Raw genomic sequence first — 21,303 nt, 5'->3', positions numbered from 1 at the left:
CCAGTCGTGGCCGACTCTGGGGTTGCGGCGCTCATCTCGCTTTATTGCCGGCATACAGCTTCCAGGTCGTGTGGCCAGCATGACAAAGCCGCTTCTGGCGAACCAGAGCAGCGCAAGGAAATGCCGTTTACCTTCCCACCAGAGAGGTACCTATTTATCTACTTGTACTTTGACGTGCTTTCGAACTGCTAGGTTGACAAAAGCAGGGACCGAGCAATGGGAGCTCACCCCGCCGCGGGGATTCGAAACACCGACCTTCTGATCGGCAAGTCCTAGGCTCTGTGGTTTAACCCACAGTGCCACCGGTGGTACCCCATCACATTTAAAGAAACAGTAGCATAAGAAACTGTCGCAAAGGTTAAGGATGCAGCCCCTCCCCACCCCCATTGCTCAGAGGGGTGCAGCTGGCAGTGGTATGAGATGGGGGCTAGGTTTTAGAAATCCATCCCCCAGGAGATTCTCTCTCCCACTTTACAGGCTTTCTGATATTCAGTGAAAACTTATGTTTCATCAGGAGGGCTTGTTGTTGTTGTTGTTTAGTCGTTTAGTCGTGTCCGACTCTTCGTGACCCCATGGACCAGAGAACACCAGGCACTTCTGTCTTCCACTGCCTCCCACAGTTTGGTCAAACTCATGCTGGTAGCTTTGAGAACACCATCCAACCATCTCGTCCTCTGTCGTCCCCTTCTCCTTGTGCCCTCCGTCTTTCCCAACATCAGGGTCTTTTCCAGGGAGTCTTCTCTTCTCATCAGGTGGCCAAAGTATTGGAGCTTCAGGATCTGTCCTTCCAGTGAGCACTCAGGGCTGATTTCCTTCAGAATGGATAGGTTTGATCTTCTTGCAGTCCATGGGACTCTCAAGAGTCTCCTCCAGCACCATAATTCAAAAGCATCAATTCTTTGGCGATCAGCCTTCTTTATGGTCCAGCTTTCACTTCCATACATCACTACTGGGAAATCAGGAGGGCTGGTTCTCCATTATTCATAGGTGGCCCAAGCTGGGAGGCAGCATCCCCCTAACTAGCCTGCTGTCCTCAGATGCTGTGGAGGATACTATCCCACTGCCAGCGTTGAAATAACTGGCAGTCCAGTTAGCATATATACGTATGTAGAATGGGAGAGTACCGTCTTCTCCTTTCCCTCAGGCAGCAAAATGTCTTGAGCCAGCTCTGCTCATGAGGACTTTGATTGGCAGGGAATTTCTCCTCATTCATTATTTTGATATTTGGGTTTGTTTGGTGTTTGTGTGTGTGTGTGTGTGTGTGTGTGTGTGTGTGCATTGGTTTTTTGTTTGTTATGTTAATTTATTTTTGTTACTTTCTGATTGATTATTGTACTGCCTCTGTGTGTGTTTTAATTTAATGTTTGCATGCTGCTTTGAAGGCCTTCGGTGGGGGAAAAGCTGTCAAACATATTTTTTTATATATGAACTGTTCTAAAAGCTAAAGACTCCTTCACACATTTCATTCTTCCTAATCAGAGGGAGAGATTATAATGCAACATCATGAATCAAGTCTGCACCGGCACACAGAATGGACTGCTAACCCGTGCATCAGTTAAGGAAGTTCTTGCGATGCACTTTGTACAGAAGTATGTGCTTCTTTTTTGAATGTAGAACTTATCTCTATGTTGGAAAAATATTATGTATAAAGCTGCTCTAACCACATTGGACTGGATTCAACTAACAAATCCAACTAGCAGAAGCCAGAACACAGACTTCCACTAGTGCATTGGGGCTTACCTCACTTTCCTTCCCAGCCACCATTTGCCACATACACACACCCAATTTTCTCGGGGGGGGTGTCCAGGAGAACACCCCCCCCCCGAATAGTTTACCCAGAGAGGAGACGGAGTCTTGTTCCATCTGGCAAGCTGAAATTCTTGTGCTCATGAAACAATTGTCATAGCACTATGGTGAATTCCTCTCCTTATTAATTCCAAAGTTGCATTGTGTCCCATTGAACTTACTCCCTTGTAAAGTGTGCATTACAGCCCTAGAAGCCCAAACCACGGCTATATTCCATGAAATAAAAGCAGTCCAAGAAGCCTTAGATCATATATGCAAGTGAAGCCCCACTGCCTGCTACTCTGGGACTTCCCTATTTAGAACTATATAACTATTTTATTGTTGTGGACTGAACAATTCTATATATCTAAGCCATGGATAGGCAAACTAAGTGCCGGGGGCCGGATCCGGCCCAATCACCTTCTAAATCCAGCCCGTGAATGGTCCAGGAATCAGCGTGTTTTTACATGAGTAGAATGTGTCCTTTTTATTTAAAATGCATCTCTGGGTTATTTGTGGGGCATAGAAATCCGTTCATTTTTTTGTTCAAAATATAGTCCGGCCCCCCACAAGGTCTGAGGGACTGTGGACCGGCCCCCGGCTGAAAAAGTGTGCTTACCCCTGCTCTAAGCAATCCCTGTTGAGTTAAAGCATTGTATAGGATTGTAGTCTTAATTGTTCTCTTATAGCCTGATCCTATACATGTTGACCTGGGAGTAAGCCTCACTGCGTTCCATGAAACTTATCCCTGATAATGTTTACTTGGGGGGAGTAAGTGCCATTCAACTCAATAACATTTGCTGATAAGTAAACATGCACACAAACTCATTATGTAAGAGAAGTGGGAAGATCATGTTATTTGTGCATGTTATATTAGGATCTGATTTGATGTTAGATGTGTAAATGTTAGACAGTCAGTGAGGTGTGGTGGTTAGAGTAGGGCCTGGGAGACGAGTTCAAAGTCCCGACAGGGACATGAAACTCACTGGGCGAGTCCCCAGCTCTCAGCCTAAACTCTCAGACAAAGTTGTTGTGATGATAATATAGAGAGGAGGGGAGAGTTGTGTATGGCAGCTACCATGAGCTACTTGGATTTGGAGCACAGGTGAGCTACAAATCCAAGAAAAAATAAATATATTGAAGCAAGCTATTTTTTTAAGGATGACTTATGTAATATATTTACACATTTATAGGGTAGATAGATGATAGATATATAAATTATCCTGCATATATTATGGACTGTTTTGTTTTTAAAGAGGTCGCTGGCAGATAGGTCAGAAGTTTCCAAACGTAGAAGCATGCGGTGTACAGCTCATAGCCTCTACTTGTTAAAAGTCCCAAACATTTAAAAAAAAAAGCATTACAAATTACGCTTGAATAATGTCAGTGTCTGTTGGAGTGGACACAGGATCAGAATTGAAAATATATATATGGGCTTGAATTTGAAATCAGCCATGGTAACCAAGTGGCATTGGGCAAGTCAAGGCCTCTCAGAGAAATGGACATAGTAAGGCTCTGTTTCACAGATTTGCTGTTAGGATAAGGTTTTTGCATACAAAAAGTGCTTGTTAAACTACTAGCCATAATGAGTAAGGGAAAAGAAATAAGGAGGAATTAATGCTGCAACATGCAACAAGCAATCTGAATATCAGCTGTGTGAATTTAAATTTTCCTTTGTCACTGGTTCTTAATATGCTGGGAGGGGGTCTCTAACACCAGTGCTACTGCAGAACCCGCCTTTCTTTTTTTCTTTTTTTGGTGTGCAGTCAGCGCCTGAAATTTGCATTTAAACAAATGACATAGAGAACAATGTACCATGTCTTTTTTTTTCTCTCCCCCGTGAGACTGTTCTTCAAGTATAATGTAAAGAACTGCTAACTTTAAAATTACATTTCTGTCTGCCTTTTTAACCTACTGTTGTGACAAGTAATAACTGACTTCTTTAACCAAAAGAATTTGGGAAGGGGAAAAAAATTGTTCTAGACCTGATTCATCTTGTTTACAGTGAGTGCTTTATAATGAATGTTTCACCTGAGTAGTCAGTCACATTCCTTAAAAAAGAATAAAAATGCAAATCTTTCAAAATACAAACATCGAGGAGGAAAAGAAAATGTTGTTCAATGCTTTCCTTTTTAAACCCATGATGCCTGCGGAGGATATTTGTTATTTACCATATGCCCTAAACTACATTAACTTATACCATACACCTGGTTTAAAATATGTTGACATGAATGTAAGATCAATTAATTGAGTATAACTTGCTCACTGATAGTCTAAATGCCTATGACCAGAATACCGTATTTTTCGCTCTATAAGACGCACCAGAGCATAAGACGCACCTAGTTTTTGGAGAAGGAAAACAAGAAAAAAAATATTCTGAATCTCAGAAGCCAGAACAGCAAGAGGGATTGCTGTGCAGCGAAAGCAGCAATCCCTCTTGCTGTTCTGGCTTCTGGGATAGCTGCACAGCCTGCATTCGCTCCATAAGACGCACACACATTTCCCCTTACTTTTTAGGAGGGAAAAAGTGAGTCTTATGGAGCAAAAAATATGGTAGCTCAGTTGCCCCAAGGGAAAGTTCAGTTGGCAGAGCATGAGACTCTTGATCTCAGGGCTGTGAGTTCAAACCCCACACTGAGCAAAGGATTTCTGCATTGCAGGGAGTTGGTCTAGATAATTCTCAGCATCCCTTCCAACTCTATGATTCAGAATGGGGAGCCAGAGACCCTCCAAACATTATTGGACTCCATCTTGCTGTATCCCTGAACACTGGAGAAGCTGGCTGAGGCTGATGGGAGCTGGGAGCCCAACAACATTGGGAGGACCATCGCTTCCCAATCCCTGACATACGACATGGTGATCTGCTATCCAAACTGGAGGTGCCCACTGGGGAAGTACAAGGCCCTGGGGCCCCAGTAGCTCTTTAGATTCTAGTCTCAGGACATAGTTTCATGAATGCATTCAGGCTTCCTAGGAATCCCAGTCATTTTGCTTAGAACAAAAATGAGTTTGATGAGGACCTAGAGCACACAACTCAGAGTCAACTCTAGAAAACAACAGTGTGGAAATATTGTTTCTTGATTACTTTCACACTCTTCTGATGAAGGTGAACAGGTCTGAAATTTTAGCCATCCTTCAGGTCTGGGTCTGTATTTTCATATATCTATCCAGCTAAGCAAAACTCCATAATGTCAGTAAATACTAGGTGATTAATTCACATATTGTATGTGACACTGCCTCCCCCCCCCCCCACACACACAAACACACTATTAGCTTCCCACCCCCAAAACGCACTGACACAACTGATAACTAAAATTAACTAAAAATAAAAAATCCCGCACAGTTGGAAGTTCCACTAGCAAGCGTTCTGTATTCATTTCTATGTATGTCACCAACATCATACAAATGAGATTGACCTTGCAATCAAAAAGAAGTGTTCAGGAGATAGGATGATATTAGCAATGCTCTTTCATTATGTGTAATGTTAGCTTTTTATTCTGAAATTGTTCAGACCAAATTGGTATCCCAGACCAAACAAACATTTACTTGAAAATCAGTGGAACTTGCTTCATGTCTTAGGCTGATCATCAGTTGTTATATTCTTCCATAAGTTTCATCAATATGTACTTTCATTATTTAGAAGACAGGAACAAATCCTGACCTGTGTGTTTTTAGCTTTGCCATGTGAGTACACGTACATTACATTACAACATCCAGGTTTAAGGCCCTATATAAGGTTTGCCTGCCTTTTTCAGAAATTTTAAACTGCTTTACACCCCATTAAGATTGAAATCTTATATCTACTTATTTGGGAGTGAGTTTCATTGAACTGAATGCCTTACTTTTGAGTAAACATAGATAGTATCCATGGGGGAAGGGGAAGTCAAATCTTACATGTGAATCCTTGAGAACAGACTTGTTCTTAAATGCAATATTAGAAACTGATCTCAAAAATAAAATACTTTCATGTATGCTGGTTTTGAGTCATTCAAATTGTTAAAATTCGTGCTAGATGGGTTCTAAATGGTTTCTGCTTGCATGCATGAGATGAGCACTGGAATAAACAGCAAACCAATTTGTTTAAGTGAACCCACAATGATCTTGCTACACTTCATTTTTTATATAGGGATTCTGAAAAATTAAGGAAATTCTCTGTGACTGGACAGCCTGACATAAAGCATACATCTACCGATTTATCTATGCTAAAATCCCAGGTTGTCAAAATTATTGCAGTAACATTACAAGCACAAAATAGAGGCCACAGTAAAAGCGAGAGAAAGTTAACCATAGCAAAATCAAATGGAATGCATTTTCAAATGAAAACTCTTTCTCTGAATATTGGTAACACTAGGCTCTGAAGGCTTCTCAAAGTAGAGAACTTCAAATAGCTGGGCCTAAATACAGAACACACGATGGAATTATGGGACCTGCAGTTGTCCTCTTTCCCAAATCCCAAATCTTAGTGGTCAGGAGGAAAAACAGACCTTAAGATACACAGGTTTGAAACCGTTGTAGGTTAAAACCAATACTTCGAAATGAATGCAGCTAGAAGAATCTGGCATAAAACAGAATGGGCTTCAAATAAATGATTTATTTCCTCATAGTGATATTTTAGTTTCTGACAGTGCAAAGAAGACTATAATTCAGCATGGATTTGTATGTGTGATGTGCGACAGAGTGTTATTTTTCAGAATCACGTTTTCCCCCATTAAAAAAAACAAACACAATATTTCAGTTACTGGGGAGGAATCTAAATATGACTGCTAAATTGATGTTTTATCTGTAAAAGGGCAAAATAGTTGTGGATTTAATCTCCTAAATGTATAAAGTGATTGCTTAATTTCTGTGTGTGTGTGTGTGTGTGTGTGTGTATTCTAGATGCTAAAATGTTATAATTTGTGCCTTCTTTTATTTAATAGGTTTAGCATAAATGGCTCTTTTTGTTGTTCCTTAATAGGATTTTCCCTGAATATAATATTATATATAATTTTACCATTTATAAGAATTTAAATAACTTTTTAAAATCACAAATAAGATTCATATTCAAAACAGATATTATGTTTTACTAATGGATGTAATTGTATTTATATATACACACACACACATATATAGATGCTGAGAAGCTACAGATATGATACTGCAAAGAGTTTGTTTTCTCTTCCCTCATAGCCCTCCACTTTAATTCCTAATCTGGTGAACAGGACATTTGTGAAAGTTTGTGAGCGTACTCTTTGACAGAACCAAGAAATGTTTAAATACAAAATGTGTTTACATCCTGCATGTAGGTTTAAAAATATAAAGAACATTTTTACTGTATAGAAAATATAATCTGCGCTAACAAGCAAGAAAATGTGATGTCGCTAAATAGAATATATATATATCTATATCTATACACACTCACACATATATAGTTCTGTTTCCCAATCTACAAGCTAAAACAAGCCTTATTCAAATGAATGGGATTAAATTAGTTTAAACCCAAATACACTATTTTAACTATGCTGTTGATCTGGCTGTATGTATTGGTGAAGTGCAATATAAACCACTAAAATGTTTTTCCCTTTTTTTGTCTTTTTCTTTTTGTTATCCAAATTCGATCATGTTTTTGCAGAAGCAAATATTTCTTATAGTGTGCCACATCATGTGATACTATCTTGTTAGATTTGAGTCCTCTGCCTCCTTGCAGCAGGTCTTTGCACGTGTTCCCCTTTCTATTGTCATTTCTGCTTGCTTCCTAAATAAAACCTTTACGTAAAGGAGACGAGTGCCCAGGGCCACCCTTGTAAATACTTTCTGTGAGCTTAACACCATGACATTGAGTTCCTAATGCTTTGACTAAACGCACTCACTGACAAGGAAGACAAACCTCAAGTGAAATTCTATGCACACATACGTGGAATTAAAAAAATCTGCAGTGTTTATTTTCCAGAAAATATGTTTAGGTCTCAGAAGCCAGATCATCAAGGCATGATTCTCTTGGACTTCAGCAGGATAAAGATAAGGCCCCAACTGTGACCCTATTGAAACACTGTGGCTGGAGTGCTGAGTGGAACCAAAAGTTTCTCTTCCAGCTCAAAGAAGTATCATGTTGCTTCTAACAGTTAAGTCCAGAGGAAACTAGCCCTACCTAATGAATACATACATAAAGGAGCTAGGCTTAAATCTAAAAGACCAATAAAGGCCAGAAAGTGATGCAAATGAACAGTGATATCATGAGTACACCTAATAAGAACACAAGGCCATCCCACTGGAATCAATGGCAAAATTCTGATTGCCTTATGGCTGTCAACGTTCTGGATTTAACCTTTGTGCCATTTTGCTAGAAGCTCTTGCTGCGATCCCTTTGCTACTATAAGGACCATTAAACTTAAAAATAATAATAATAATAATTGCAAATGCACTTTTTAAAACCTCATAACCCAGATCCACATTTTGCTGTGAAATACATTAACAAAAAAGTGTTCTCTTCCTTTGTGGTGGTTGCAACATATGACAGCATATTAAGCAATGTATTGTATTGAGGCCACCACTTACTGAGGAATTTCAGTTAATTGTTTTATAGCCGTAATGTACAAAAATAATGTGCTGCACTATAAATATATTACATATAGGGAGAGGGGGAATATTGGATATTACACATAATAAGGTGTATTTATATAGGTAAGATAACATGCCATCCCTTTCTACATAAGTCTAATTATAAAATACATTATATAATATTTGTTACATTATGGATAGTATAAGAATGGATTGGAGTGTTTTGTTTGTGTTCATTGACTCCTCCAAATTCTTTTCCTTCTAGTGAAGTGTAAAATAAAATTAAGCATCACCATCCAACACAGATTTGGACATGCTTTTGGCTTAAGCACCCTAAATTCTGTGCTGGATTGTTGCCAGTTTTTACTGCTTCTAATATTGTGTCATTCTTACTACATTTGACTTTCAAAGGTTTGTGTGGTTTTATTTAAAAAAAAAAAATCAAGACTGTGATACTACGCCACTCAACTTGGAAATAAATTTCATTTAAATCAATAGGAACTACTCCCCAGTCAAAGTGTTAAGATCAAGGTGTCAAGATATGGTTCCATATATCTTTTAAAAATATGGCAAAATGTTGAATCAAACTGATGGAATCCAAAGTGAGGTATTTACAGATAAGAAAAAGGTAGCTAAAATGGAGTGGGGTGAAGTTCTGATTAATTTTAAATACAATACATTTCAAATATTAATATTTCCCATGATTTATTCACTGGCTTCCATGTGTCATTTCAAGTTAGTTGCACTTCATATTTCAAAGGAAAAATATGGGGTCCCCCCCCCTCAGTACAACTGTTCTGTTAATTCATTTTGTAATATCTGTGTGGTTAAAGCAAACGGATCTGCACTAAATTACTTATGCCAGAACCATGCTGAATGTATCAGGATATGCAAGTTTACATTATTTTCTTATGCATTGTTTTTTTTCTTCCCACCTATGTTATCTAGCCTAATTGGGGGGTCTGCTTATTTATTTATTTTACATGTGTTCAGGTGTAGAATGAAGTTGGGTATACGTTTTTTAAGCCTCCTGTAAGTTAACAGCTCTATTTAAATTAGTCATAAATATGAGAATGCTAGCCTCATTCGCACTTATCCTACTAAATAAGCACCTTGTTGAATTCATTATTAAATTTCTACTACTACTCCTTAGTGACTGTGTGATTGCCTCAAAAATATAGCTGAAAAAACTCAGTGAGATGTTTCATATATCCTTGGTTACCGAGATTAGATCATTTTTTTCTTGATGCCTGAAGGTAAATTACTTCAATATAATTTCTAAATAAATGAGTAAGGACTAACTCTAAGATCAGACCCTGCTAGGATATATATACAGCCAAACATAATGCAAATATGGCTAGCCTTAAGTGGAAAATGTGTCTAAAAAGGTTGGAAAGTTATGTTAACCAGTGAACAAGTGCCAGCAACTTTATGATAATTACTACCTGCCAAATTATTTGCTAATATATACTAGGAAAAAAATACATATCTAAGCATTGAATAAATTTATAATTAGACAATGGGAAAATTACAAATGCATTTTTAAAAGTATTTTCCCTCAAAGGTGGCATGCAAATAGAATTACAAAACTGTGATCTGTTTCAATGCAGAACTATATTTAATGTGTAACAGGTAAGTCTTTGTCTATCCTTCCCTGTATTTTGGATTTTAGAACAAAATAATACACATTATATATACTTATCTGGAAGCAACTCACAAATTATTTTCATGATTGAAATAAATCACAGATTTATTGGTAGGTGACAGTAAATGCAATATTTCCATATATGAGCTACAAAATGTTCTCCACATTTCTACCAAGTCTTCAAACGCCACAACTTTAAAATGCAGATATAGATATATAAAAAAAACTCTAGCATACCAACACAAAAATCAAATGTCTCCTTTTCCATTTAGTGTTTTTATGTCATTAAAACCTCACAAGCAAAGCAAATGTACAACAAGACAGAATAAATTGGGGGAAAGGGGGGGTTGTTGGTTAAAAAAAAAACTTACTGAGCACACAGGAAATGAAGGATTTTCTTCCACAATGATACCAACCTTCTAGGTAGTTCCTGGGTTAACAGATCAGCCCCTGTCAAGGAGAAACTAGTGAAGTCTCCTTTGATATATATATAGAGAGAGAGAGATGCCTGCAGTTGGGGAACGGGAGAGGAGGAGGATGGCTGGGAGGCGGGGGGGGGGGACAGAGTGCAGTCAAACTTGGGTACCAAATTTTAGGGAAAGGCTGCTTTTTAAAATGATGCGGGGTGGGGGGGTGAGGAGATGGAGCGGGGGATCGTCGGGATCAGAGGAGCGCTTCCCTCTCGCCTACCTCTCCCGGTCCATCTCCATCACCATCTTCACACGCGCGCGCGCACACGCCCCTCTTCCGCCACTTATCCGCGCGCATCCTCTGCTCTAAAAGAGAGGCGCCAGGTGGCGGGGAGCGGGGAGGGAGGACGGGGCGCTAAGGCCACTTCTTCTTAATGATCCGTCATCAGCCGGGGTGACTCGCGCGCGGCGGCGGCGGCGGCGGCGAGCCGACTCCCGGGGCTGCGCGCCTCGCGCCTCTGCTCTAGGAGAACCGCCCAGCCCAGCCTTGCCTAGCCGACGGCCGGGGTTAGAGGCAGCGGCGGCAGGCAGAAGCGAGCGGCAAGAGCGGCGGCAGGATTCCTCGGCTGAGGCGGGAGCGAAGGGGCTGCAGAGCGGAGGCAGGCAGGCGGGCTAGTCGGTCCAATGGTCCGGCTGGATAGCGAGCGGAGAGAAGGCGGGAAGGGGAACGGCAGGCTGTGTGTGTGTGTGTGTGTGTGTGTGTGTGTGTGTGTGTTCTTTCCCCCCTTCCTTCTTTGGTTCCCCTCACCCTCCCTCAGGTAAAACGGAGACCCCCCCCTCCCCCACCGTCAGACCTCGGTCTTTCCTGACGGGGGGGGGGCACCGCCAGCACCACCCTCGACCCTGAGGAAACCAAGCTCGACGGCGGCGGCAGCGGCGGCTGGGGGGGGGGGAGGGCAAGGGAAGGGAAGGGAAGGAGGCGTCCGAGGCAGCGCGCGCGTGTGGTGGTGGGGTGTGTGGCGGAGAGGGAAGGTGGCGGAGAATTGAACTCTGGAAAGTAAACCAGCCCAAATGGGAGACTCAGGTTGGCCAATTGGTTGCGTCGTCGCTTTGGGCGGGAGGTGCGGGGGGGGGGAGAGAGAGAGCGCGAGGGAAAGATGCGTTGGCAACATCGCGTGTGGGAATGTGGCGGGGATGGGGTGGCGGGAGGAGGGGGCTCCTCGCCTTTCCTGAGGCGGTGGGGGTGGGGTGGGGCTACCTGGCACTCCGCGCGCTCTAGTTTTCCCTCAGCGAGGTGTTTAGCTTGACTGGACTGGCGCTGTCTGTCGGGGGAAAGCTTATCTTCCCGCTTGCCTGCCTGCCTGCCTGCCTGCCTTGCTCTCCCGCCCGCTCGCTCGCTTCTGCCTCTCTTTCCCTCTCGCAGCCCAGAAGCCTCCAGCAAGGGTCAGGCAGAGCCCAGGAAAGCAATTAAAGGCGCATCTGCCGCTCTTGTTTGCCTTTCCGTCGTCCGAGGAGGTCCGGCTACTGCCAGCTCCCTGAGGGATGGACGGCGTCCCTCCCTGGAGGGATGGGTGTGGAGAGACTGAGAGAGAGAAAGCGGAGATGAAATCCAAAAGATTAAAGTGAAAGTCTGCCTTTCCTTCCCCCTCCCGTCAACACACACACGCGAGGGAGACACGGTTTTTCATTTCTTTATTGTTTAAAGAGTTTCCAACGAGAAGACTCCACAGCTCGCCACACTCACAGCCCGCCTCTCCTCAGCCCGCGCTCCTCTAATGTCTGGTGTTCGCAGAGGACTAGTCTCTTGGCGCCCGCCGTCATTCCCCTCATCCGCCTTCTGGAAACTTCGCCGCGAAGAAACGCCAGCGGCGAGGCGTCGGTCTGGGGCGGGCTGGCTTCGCTCTCGGCCTCAGGACACCGATGGCAGGCGGAGGGGAAGAAGGGGGGGGAGAGGAAGGGGCCCGGCCTTTTCGCCGCCGCCATTGCCCCCTTCCACGGTGGCACCGGTGGGAAACCTCGACTAAATAACAGCTGGGGAGAAGGGAAGCCTCACAGAGAAGGCTGAGGGGATGTTATTTCCCGCCGCTTTGGAAGTGGGAGCTCCGAGATGTGGGGACTAATTGGCCCTGACAGCAGCCCTTCTATAGAGAGGCTCTGTGGAAATGAAGGCGGCCTGTGGCAGAAGCGCGCGGGTGGGTATCTGTCCGCGCATGGCAAGCGCGATACCTTTAAAAGATTTGTGAGCCCCGAAGAAAAAATAAATAACAGAGAAGAAAAGGAAGGCAGGAGGAGCAGATTACTTTAAGCGTTCCGTTTGTCGGCGATCCAATTTTATTAGGATTTACTCTAATTTGCGCCGCGCATCCCTGGGGAAATAATGCCTTGATTAATGTAATCCTGCGCTGGGATCCCTCCACAAATGCCCTTCTCCCTGGAGAAGCCTCCTGTTTGACAAACAAAAAACAGAGCAGCAACTCTTGCAATCTGCACTCACCTTTAGGAGCTGGGCGGGGATTGCGGGCGGGGGGGGGGTGGGAATTGGGCGGGAGAGAAAAGTCGCCTCTTCAGACGCGGTGGCAACATTTTTAGAAGAAGGGGAGGGGACCGCAATCCTGGCCTCCTGTTTGTGCGCACGCCCGTCAGCGCGCCCAGGCGGCAACCCCAAGAATTGTGCAGCCCCAGAACGGCTGTCTCTTCTTCTTCCTCTTCTTCTTTCTTCTTCTTCTTCTTTCTTCTTCTTCTTCCTCTTCTTCTTCCTCCTCCTCCTCCCCCCTCTACCCCCAACCACACGCATATCCCATATCCCCTCGCTTAACTCTATCGATGTCCCTTTTGTCACACACACCCTTCACACCATTGGTTGGTATGTAGGTGACCCCAGCACCACCACAAGCACAGCAGGTCCCTCAGCAAAACGATCTCAGCTCTCCTGGTCCAGAAATCAGCTACGGCCAATAATACTTCCTGCCCTGCTGCCAGAAGCAGTAGTCTGCGGTAGAATAGCCTTCCCGGCAGCCTGCTCCACTGGCAGTAGGGCGGGTGGGTGGAACAAAACCGGAGGTGGGGGGGCGGCGTTCAGGTAAGCTGAGGAACCCGTTCCAGTTCCTCTTGTTATAACACACAGAAATGCGCACAGGTCCACTGGGGCTCCCTCAACTTTCAAGAACAAGCTCGGCTACCGCCTCCTACACTCGCCAGTCATGGTACAGGCTAGTCGCCACAAACCGGCCTGAGGAAAACATTGTGCTTTCGTTTTCTGAGGGAAAGCAAACCTTTCTGAGGCTGCCTTCCACGCGCTTCTTCACAGAAGCCGAGCGCCAGTTGGGGTTTTTGAAATCTACCCTCTCACTCCTTAAAAATAAAAAAGAGGGGGGGGGGGTGGACAGAGAAAAAAGAGAAAAAGCCCATTGGGGCCCAACCCACCCCGCTTTGAAAAGGCTATTCTGGCGAGCTGGGAGAAGCAGCGCGCGGTTGGCGTTCATGGCGCGATGACAAAGCCTGAGGAAGACGAGCTCCCCTCACAAAATGAGGTCTCTCTCTCTCTCTCTCTCTCTCTCTCTCTCTCTCTCTCTCTCTCTGTGTGTGTGTGTGTGTGTGTGTGTGTGTGTAGAGTTGCCACCCTGTTCAAAGCAACTCCAGGAGCGTGTGGGGAGAACGAGTCTGAAGAGAGAGGACTCCATCGACTCCACCAGGTGGTCTCACATTGTCCTTCTCATCCAAAGGGGCTTTTCCCGCCGATTTGGCCCCTGCCCCGCCGCTCTGCTCGCAGCGCCTCCGCGGCTGCGCCTTCGCCCTGCCTGCCCGCTGCCTCCTCTGCTCCAGGCCCCCTGCCATTTCTGAGCAGCTCGGCGGGGCTGGAGGGGAAAGTGGTGGCCATGAGAAGAAGAAGAAGAGGAAGAGGAAGAAGAAGAAGAAGAATCTGGCCTTGGGGGGGGGGGAGAGGAACGTGGAGAGGCAGCAGTGGCTGCTAGCCAGAGAAAGACCACAGTCCTGCGCCTCTCTCTGTAGAGAGGCAGAAGTTAAAAGCAATTCACACCGATTCATCTTAGCACGGGGGGGGGGGATGGACTAGATTCGCACCAATAGAAACATGTGCAACTGCAAAAAAATATTTTAAAGAGAGAGCGCGCACCACGGTAAAGCCCTGCCATCTTCAGGAGGGTGGTTGTTGCCTACTCTGAGTAAAAGCGGGATTGGCTAGCCATTCTTAAATCAGAAATTCAGAAAGCCTCTTGCCACCTCAGGTTCCTTCCTTTCTCCCCAGCTAGTTAGCTGCAGAATAACAACGTTTTTGTTCCTGGCCAAACTTGAGAAGGGCAGGAATCCGCCAGAGAGGAAGAAACTATTCTTTGATCCTAACTTTTTGTTGTTGTTCCATAGGTCTTCTTGGAGTTCACCAAATATGGTGGCTAGTTTTTTCCCTAGCAGCGTTTATATTACCCATTTCCTACCCCTTCTCGAACTGTATGCACATATATATGCATTGGGAGGGGAGAGGTCAGGCTGAGAATCGCAGCCTTGTCCTGCTTTCGACTGGGGTGGCGGCGGCGCTGGCAAGAGGCCCCCCGCCACCCCCATCTCCTCCCCACCCCAGCAGCAAAGGCTAAAGCTCCTCTCGCCTTCCCGGAAGGCGAGCAGGCGGCCTGAGCGCGTTCCTGTGAAATTCCAAAAAGAGCAGCCTTTAGCTTGACCTACTGCAGTCTGAACCGAGATCCTCAGACAATAGGCAAGTTCAAATGTCAAATTAAAAAGAAAAGAAAAAGAAAATCTAATAATAATAAGCGGGGCTGCCTAACTTCATCGGTGCCTCTTTTCCAAGGTGCCACACACAACAACAACAAAAAGACAGCATTTCATAAGCCCCAAACTGCCATCGTTCTGCGCCTTGAAACAAAAACAAAAAAATCTGCAACTCACCCCACTATGTAATGCATATTAATGTTGCTTTTTCCTTAAAAAAAAAAACGTGGGGGAAGCTTATTGAGGTGGCAGCTCCGCAGCTCACAATGATCTCCAGCCTCTAAGAATACAGGGTTGCAAATTCGCTGCTCTCCCTTCCCCCCCGCCCAGCCCGGCCCGTTTTAAAGAGACTGATACTTTCAGCCTCCTTTGTATCACGTTCCTACCTGGGCGATTAGAAACGCCCCACAACCACCTCCCTTCCGTGGGAGTGGGGAGTGGGGAGCTCCCTCGCCCTATGGATTTTTATTTTCATTATTTCATTTCTTTGGAAGCGCCGAAAGGTTCATTTCCATCTCGGGCCAGGCGAGCGCGCCCGCCCGCATTCAGCCCGTTTCAAAAGCCAAGAGTGGGAGATATTGTTCCATCTATTCGCCGGCTAACTTTTCCATTCCGCCCGGCACGTTTGAGGTGGCGGCTTTATCAACCCCCCATCCCCTTGCTCGCCTCTTCTTCCCCACCCCACCCCCACCCGCGTTTGCCTCCCAAGGACAATCGCATTGCGTAATGGCAAGGAGCGAGCATCCCCAAAAAGGTGCCTTTTCTTCTCCTCGAGCCACATTCGTGGCCTGCTCAGCTCCTGCTTTCCTACTTCTAATTTATTACACGACCCGAAAGGCTTTTGTTGGACGCCAAACAATAAACAAAGCTCAGCCTGGGGCTCTCACAATGAGATGTATGGATAAAAAGAGCAGGCCTGTCCCACTGTTGTTTTCTTATGGTGCCTGACACTCTTTCAACGTAACAGGGATGTATTTTTTCTCTCTCTCTCGCGCGCACACACACACACCCTTGCCCCAACTCCCTCACCCCCCCACCCCCACCTCCTTACTTCCCCCAGATTAGCAACTCTCATCCTCCTCCTAGTACTAAACCATCATCGACCAGCCCGGCTACGAAGAACTATGAACTGTAAAGTTGGGGGAGTAGCATCCCAAAAGGCCCAGTCTAGGAAGCCTAACTGGAGACAGGCGCAACTTGACCGTCACCATCATTCACTCCGAAAGAAGATACTTTTTAAATAAATAAAAAATATAGGCATTTGAACACTAAGAAGGAACTTGGCTCTCCGAGGCTACTGGACACCTCGTGGTCCTTGCATTTAAGGCTGCAATCCTCACGTGTCTGCACAGAAGTAAGTCCTGTTGAATTTCAATGGGGCTGACTCCCGAGTAGGTGGGATTACGGTTGCAGCTTAAGTGGATGAATCCTCAAGACGGCAAATACCTGCTAACAATTTGACGACGCTCCTCCTCTATTTATGTTGTAAATGAGTTTTACAACCGGGTAAAATAATAAATACATCATTTGTAGCATTGGTATTTTCTTGATTTTTTTATAGGCTCTCTCTCTCCTTCTCTTTGTGTGTGTATGTGTGCGGCACATGCATAAGTAACTCCTGCCAAATGGACTTGTTGCTGTGGGGTTTTTTTTCTATTTTTCATTTTTTGCATCCAGGAGGTTCTGTTTGCTTTTACCCTCTTTTGATGTAGGCGGCCAGGAATAAGGCTGAAGGGTTATGGGTTCCTCCCCGCCACATATACATGAGAAAGTTTCACTCGAAGGCGGGGGGAAAGGAAGGAGAAAAGACAGATCAAGAACTAAGCTGGGACAGGATGGAAGGAGGGGAATGGGAGGGGTGGGGAGGAAAGGCCAATGTTTTCCAGATACCAGATATTAAAAACTGCTGCTCCGATCCAAAATCGCGTGTTCAGGCACTCATCAGCTGCATAATTAACAGCGATAAATGATGCTGGCGTTTGTGAAGAAAATTGCGTTCAGGAAACACACCACAATAGTCTGGGGTATTGTCGTCGCTTCCCTTGCCAGATCCGTCACTGTGGAAACTTGTGTAAGCGACCCGAAGCGCAACTAACAAGCCTATCCAATAATTTTGAAATTCAACTTGGTCACCTTCAGCCGGGGAAAGGGCTGGTGGGGAACTATCTCAGACTCTCCCCATTAAGGAAAGCAGAGCAACGTTCTTTCCTTTCCCTCCCGCCTTAGAAAGAGAGTGGTATGCAAACAGTACTTCTGAAACAGCCTTTCATATATCCGCACAGCAGTTCCCGTTTCTGTTCTCTTAAAGAACCGGGTGGCAGATTTGCAGCGCACTCCTGTAGTAGGAAGTGAGTCCCACTGAGTCTAATGGGGCTCAAGCCCAGGGGAATGCGTGCAGGATCTTAGCCTTAGCCGAGGCCAAGATTTAGAGAGAGAGTTCGTGGTACCTCTTTCCTATTAGGAACGCGGCGGCCCTACCAAGTGTTGCAGGTGTCGAAAGACAGCCTGTTAAGAAAGTTAACAGGAACAAAAGTCACGGAGAGACGGCGAGGGTCTCAGCAGCCCTTGGCCAAGAGCCGCTTTCTCCGACCACCTGCCCTCGCTCAAGCCACTGGAAGTGGGAAGGGAACGGGCAGAAGGAACCAGGAACCGGACAGCACGTTGACCTTCCAAGCTCCGAGTTTTTATGGGGGAGTATCTGAACCCCAATGAGATGGTGCAAACCGTGTGCTCTGGATCCGGGCAGCCTGCGAGACCCTTCTGTGGGTTTTGCATCTACTGCTCATCTTAGCAGTGCTGCTTTCCTCTCTATCCTCAGGGCCAAGGGAGTAGCCTAGGAAAACTCTGGGCGCCTGATTCATTTGGGAGAATACTTCTCCAGGTACAGAATAGCAAACAAACGTTACAATGTGTTGAAAAAAGCCCCTTCGATGCCTTTTCCTGCTCTCCAGGGGGCCTTAAACTTCCTCGGTCTGGTAGAACCCTGCAGCACACCTCTTTCCACCAAACATGCCCGCTTCCTCTTCATTCTTTTACCTCTTAATGTTAAACTGGTTCCTTTTATTTAGGTGAAACTGAGATCTCGGTTAGCAGCATGCTCCAAATCACCACCTTATAGCCAGTGACTGATGACTCTCTGAGAAGTTTCCCACAAGTTTCCCATTACTGCTGGGTTCCTGGGTTTCCCGTTGCTGGGGGTTATGACAGCTCTATATAAATTCTAGGTTTGGGTTATTTTATTTTATTTTAAAAAAAATAATAACAACAAAAACCCTGCATATTACTCTTTTTTCCCAGCCTCCTTTCCCCCTCTTGCGGTCAGAGGAAGAGGGCAGGAAGACGAACGCCCTTGGTGCTTGAGATTACGCACAGACACGGACGTAGAAATATATATATACACATATATCAGAAGCTGGGGTACGCGGAACCTACCCTTTCCGATGCTTCTAACAACTTTTTGCTAGACCTCAACTGCCGCTCAGCTAAAGTGTCTTCGACTTTCCCCCGCTCGAGAGCCGCGTCAGTGCGCCCCCTGCCGACCAGCACCGGCCCTGTCTCTCTTTCTGTTCGAGCACTTCGAAAGTTCTATTTTGTTCAGCAAACCGTATCTTATAAAATTAACGACAACCAATAAAATTAGCGTATATGTTACGACTGTAAAAGTCCAAAACAAAATAAAGTTAGTTTTAGTTGAAGCTGGGGGGAGGAAGGTGAAGGGGGGAGGGAAAGCTCCGCTTTTTGGCTTCTCTTCTCCTTGGCTGGACCGAGGCCCTTTTATCTAAAGCCCAGTGCACAAACATATAGCTTAATGTGACTAGTGTTCTTCCTTTATTTCTTTCTCTATGGCAACCAATATGTTCCGCTCAGAAATGTTCCCCCATCAAGGAAACAAATGATCTTGAGCGAGCAGCTTTACGCGGCATCTGTTCCAATGGAGCACACAGAGTTAACCCCAGTCAAAAGGGAAGCTGAGCGCGTCAACAAGAAGGGGGAAATGAGCGGTGCTTCTCCACCCCCATCTGAAACCGACACCTCCCCACTTCGACGAGAGCCCTCTCGCCCATTTGCTATCGGCAGTTGCGTTATTATTATTAATAATAATAGCAATAACAGTAGTAATAAGAATCAGAAAAATCCGAGTCAGGGCTTGCGTTGCGAAAGGGGCTATCTGGAGATAACAAGGCTTGGGGGGGGGAGAAAAAAGATTTAAGAAGAGGGCAATACATGAATTCCCGTAGAAAAGAAAAGAAACAAAAAATGGGGAAAGGCGGCCCCGAACTGCATTTATAGAAAACCGAGTGAAGTTCTCTAGGACACCCAAAGCCAGCCATCTCCAACACCAACAACAAAAACAGCACTGTTTAAAAATAAAATATGTGGCACAAGAAAAAGAGTTTTTCTAGGTAGTTAGATGGAATCCAGCCTAGGGAAGAAAGGCTAAAAAGGGCCTGGGTTGTGGGGTGTTGTTTTTTTTCCAGGGAGGCCGGGCGGGGGGGGGTGTCGCCTGTATAAGGGGCAAAGAGACAATGTGAATCCTGCTTCCTTCTAATACTCCGGCCCCAGCCTCCTTAGAGAATAAAATGAAGGGATGTCCTGGTTAGTTTTGATTGATTATACTCTTTCTGATGGACTTTCACTACAGAGCTGTAGATGTTGTGCTTAACCGCCTGTTCCCTAGTTACAACATTAACCCTCTCGGCGCATCACCGGCCGCTGGCCTTCTCCTCCTCCTCCTCTTCCTCCAACCCCAGTTTTATTTTCCTCTGGGTCACAGCAGGTGCCTGTAAGGGGGTCTCTCTCTGCCTTGCCTGGACCCCTTGGGCGCAGAAGGAGAGAGAGGCGGACAACAACAACATCACAAACAACAACAACCGCGCTCCAAGTCATCTTCCAATCTCTTTCCCCCCAGAAGAGTTACACACCAGTGACACCCCCCCCCCCCAAAAAAGTACAGCAGTAGCTACCAGCGAGGGGTGGCTTCAGTTCGCTAGAATGACTCCAGGTTAATGTTCCACTAAGGCGTCTGAGAGGAGAGTATCTGTCTTTGAAACAAAAACAAATTGAGGCGAGGAGGGAGTTTTGTTCCATCCAGGGAGTTTTCAGAGGTTCCCAGTCTTGCACCAAACACAAGCGCACCCAGGCGCGCTTTCAGAAGACATTTATGGAAAAGGAACGGAGAGAGAGATAAAACAAGTGAAAAAGAGGGAGGAAAAGAGAAACGCAAACTTACCGAAAGGAGCCCCGAGACTTGGAGGATTTGTATTTTAAGTGTTTGGGGTGTTTTTTGGCTATGAGATTAGTAGACGAGGAGAAAATTCGTGTTCTCAACTGCAGCGAAAAGATCCCGGGTAAGATTCTCCTTCGCACTGATTCCACTAAGCCCAGCTCTCCACTAGTCTATTATTTTCACCAAAATATATGAAAATTTATGCAAATGAAAATCAGCACTAACTGTTCTCCCCTTGTTATACTTTGGATTTCCACCCACCCCCCCTCAGACAAAGCAATCACACTCTGCAAGGAAAGGGGAGTGGGGGTGGGGAATGAATTGTTGAGGGATGAAGAAGATTAACTTTGAATTTTAAATAAATAAATAACACCCCCCCAAAAAAAATCCCCTCTAAACTCAACCAAGAAGATAGTTTGTTTAATGGGTAAACAATATTTTGGGGGGATTTCCCCCCCAAACTTTATTATTATTGTCGTTGTTGTTATTGTTCTTATTACTATTATTGAAGTGGGTCTGCAGAGGCGCTATCACGTTTCATCGGGCCACCTGAGACGGCTTTTGAAAGCGTGTACTGTGAAATTCATAGCAGTAATTTAGACAAAATCCTCACTGTATATTAATGAAAGACGGCCCCATGGCACCATTCCTATCCTCCCCATTCAGTGTAAACAAAACCACGAGACTCACTCGGTTTTTTGAGCCTGATCCAAGCAAAATCGGCTGGAAAAGAAAACATGGGGTTCTGGCACGGACTATTCAAACCGACTGCACCTGGAGATCTCCGATTTATTCAATGAAATCTGTGTTAGATCCCTTCATCTGTATGTGTATATCTAAAAGGCGGAAAAGTCTGGGAGACACAGGGGAACACAAAGGAGAAGAATTCTGGATGTTTAGGCTTTCGGATACCAGAGCTCTTCAGATCTGTATACTTCACCTTAATGGTTTTTCTAAAC

At 45.1% G+C, this 21,303-nt stretch overlaps 1 protein-coding gene across 8 annotated transcripts in view; it reads right to left on the bottom strand.

Annotated features, from left to right (window-relative positions):
• LOC310761245 (uncharacterized protein) overlaps positions 1–18,714 on the bottom strand; it is a 64,690-nt gene extending 45,976 nt beyond the window's left edge. For 3 of the 8 annotated variants that reach the window (XM_083611116.1, XM_083611118.1, XM_083611119.1), the window contains exons 1-2: positions 10,658–11,291; positions 10,339–10,508 (exon numbers count right to left, since the gene is read on the bottom strand). In XM_083611116.1, the coding sequence (XP_083467242.1) occupies positions 10,339–10,508; positions 10,658–10,735 (248 nt within the window). In that variant the 5' untranslated portion in view covers positions 10,736–11,291. Of the gene's footprint in view, positions 1–10,338; positions 10,509–10,657; positions 11,292–18,549 lie in introns of those variants that run through there. The other 5 variants (XR_014547253.1, XR_014547254.1, XM_083611117.1 and 2 more) reach the window with 5 other exon arrangements.
• Between the last annotated feature and the right edge of the window lie 2,589 nt (positions 18,715–21,303).

This window comes from Podarcis filfolensis (genome assembly GCF_964270895.1).
Source record: "Podarcis filfolensis genome assembly, chromosome: 4".
Classification (NCBI taxonomy): Eukaryota; Metazoa; Chordata; class Lepidosauria; order Squamata; family Lacertidae; genus Podarcis; species Podarcis filfolensis.
The sequence above is the reverse complement of the archived record's forward strand: the minus strand, read 5'-3'. Positions and strand labels throughout refer to the sequence as shown.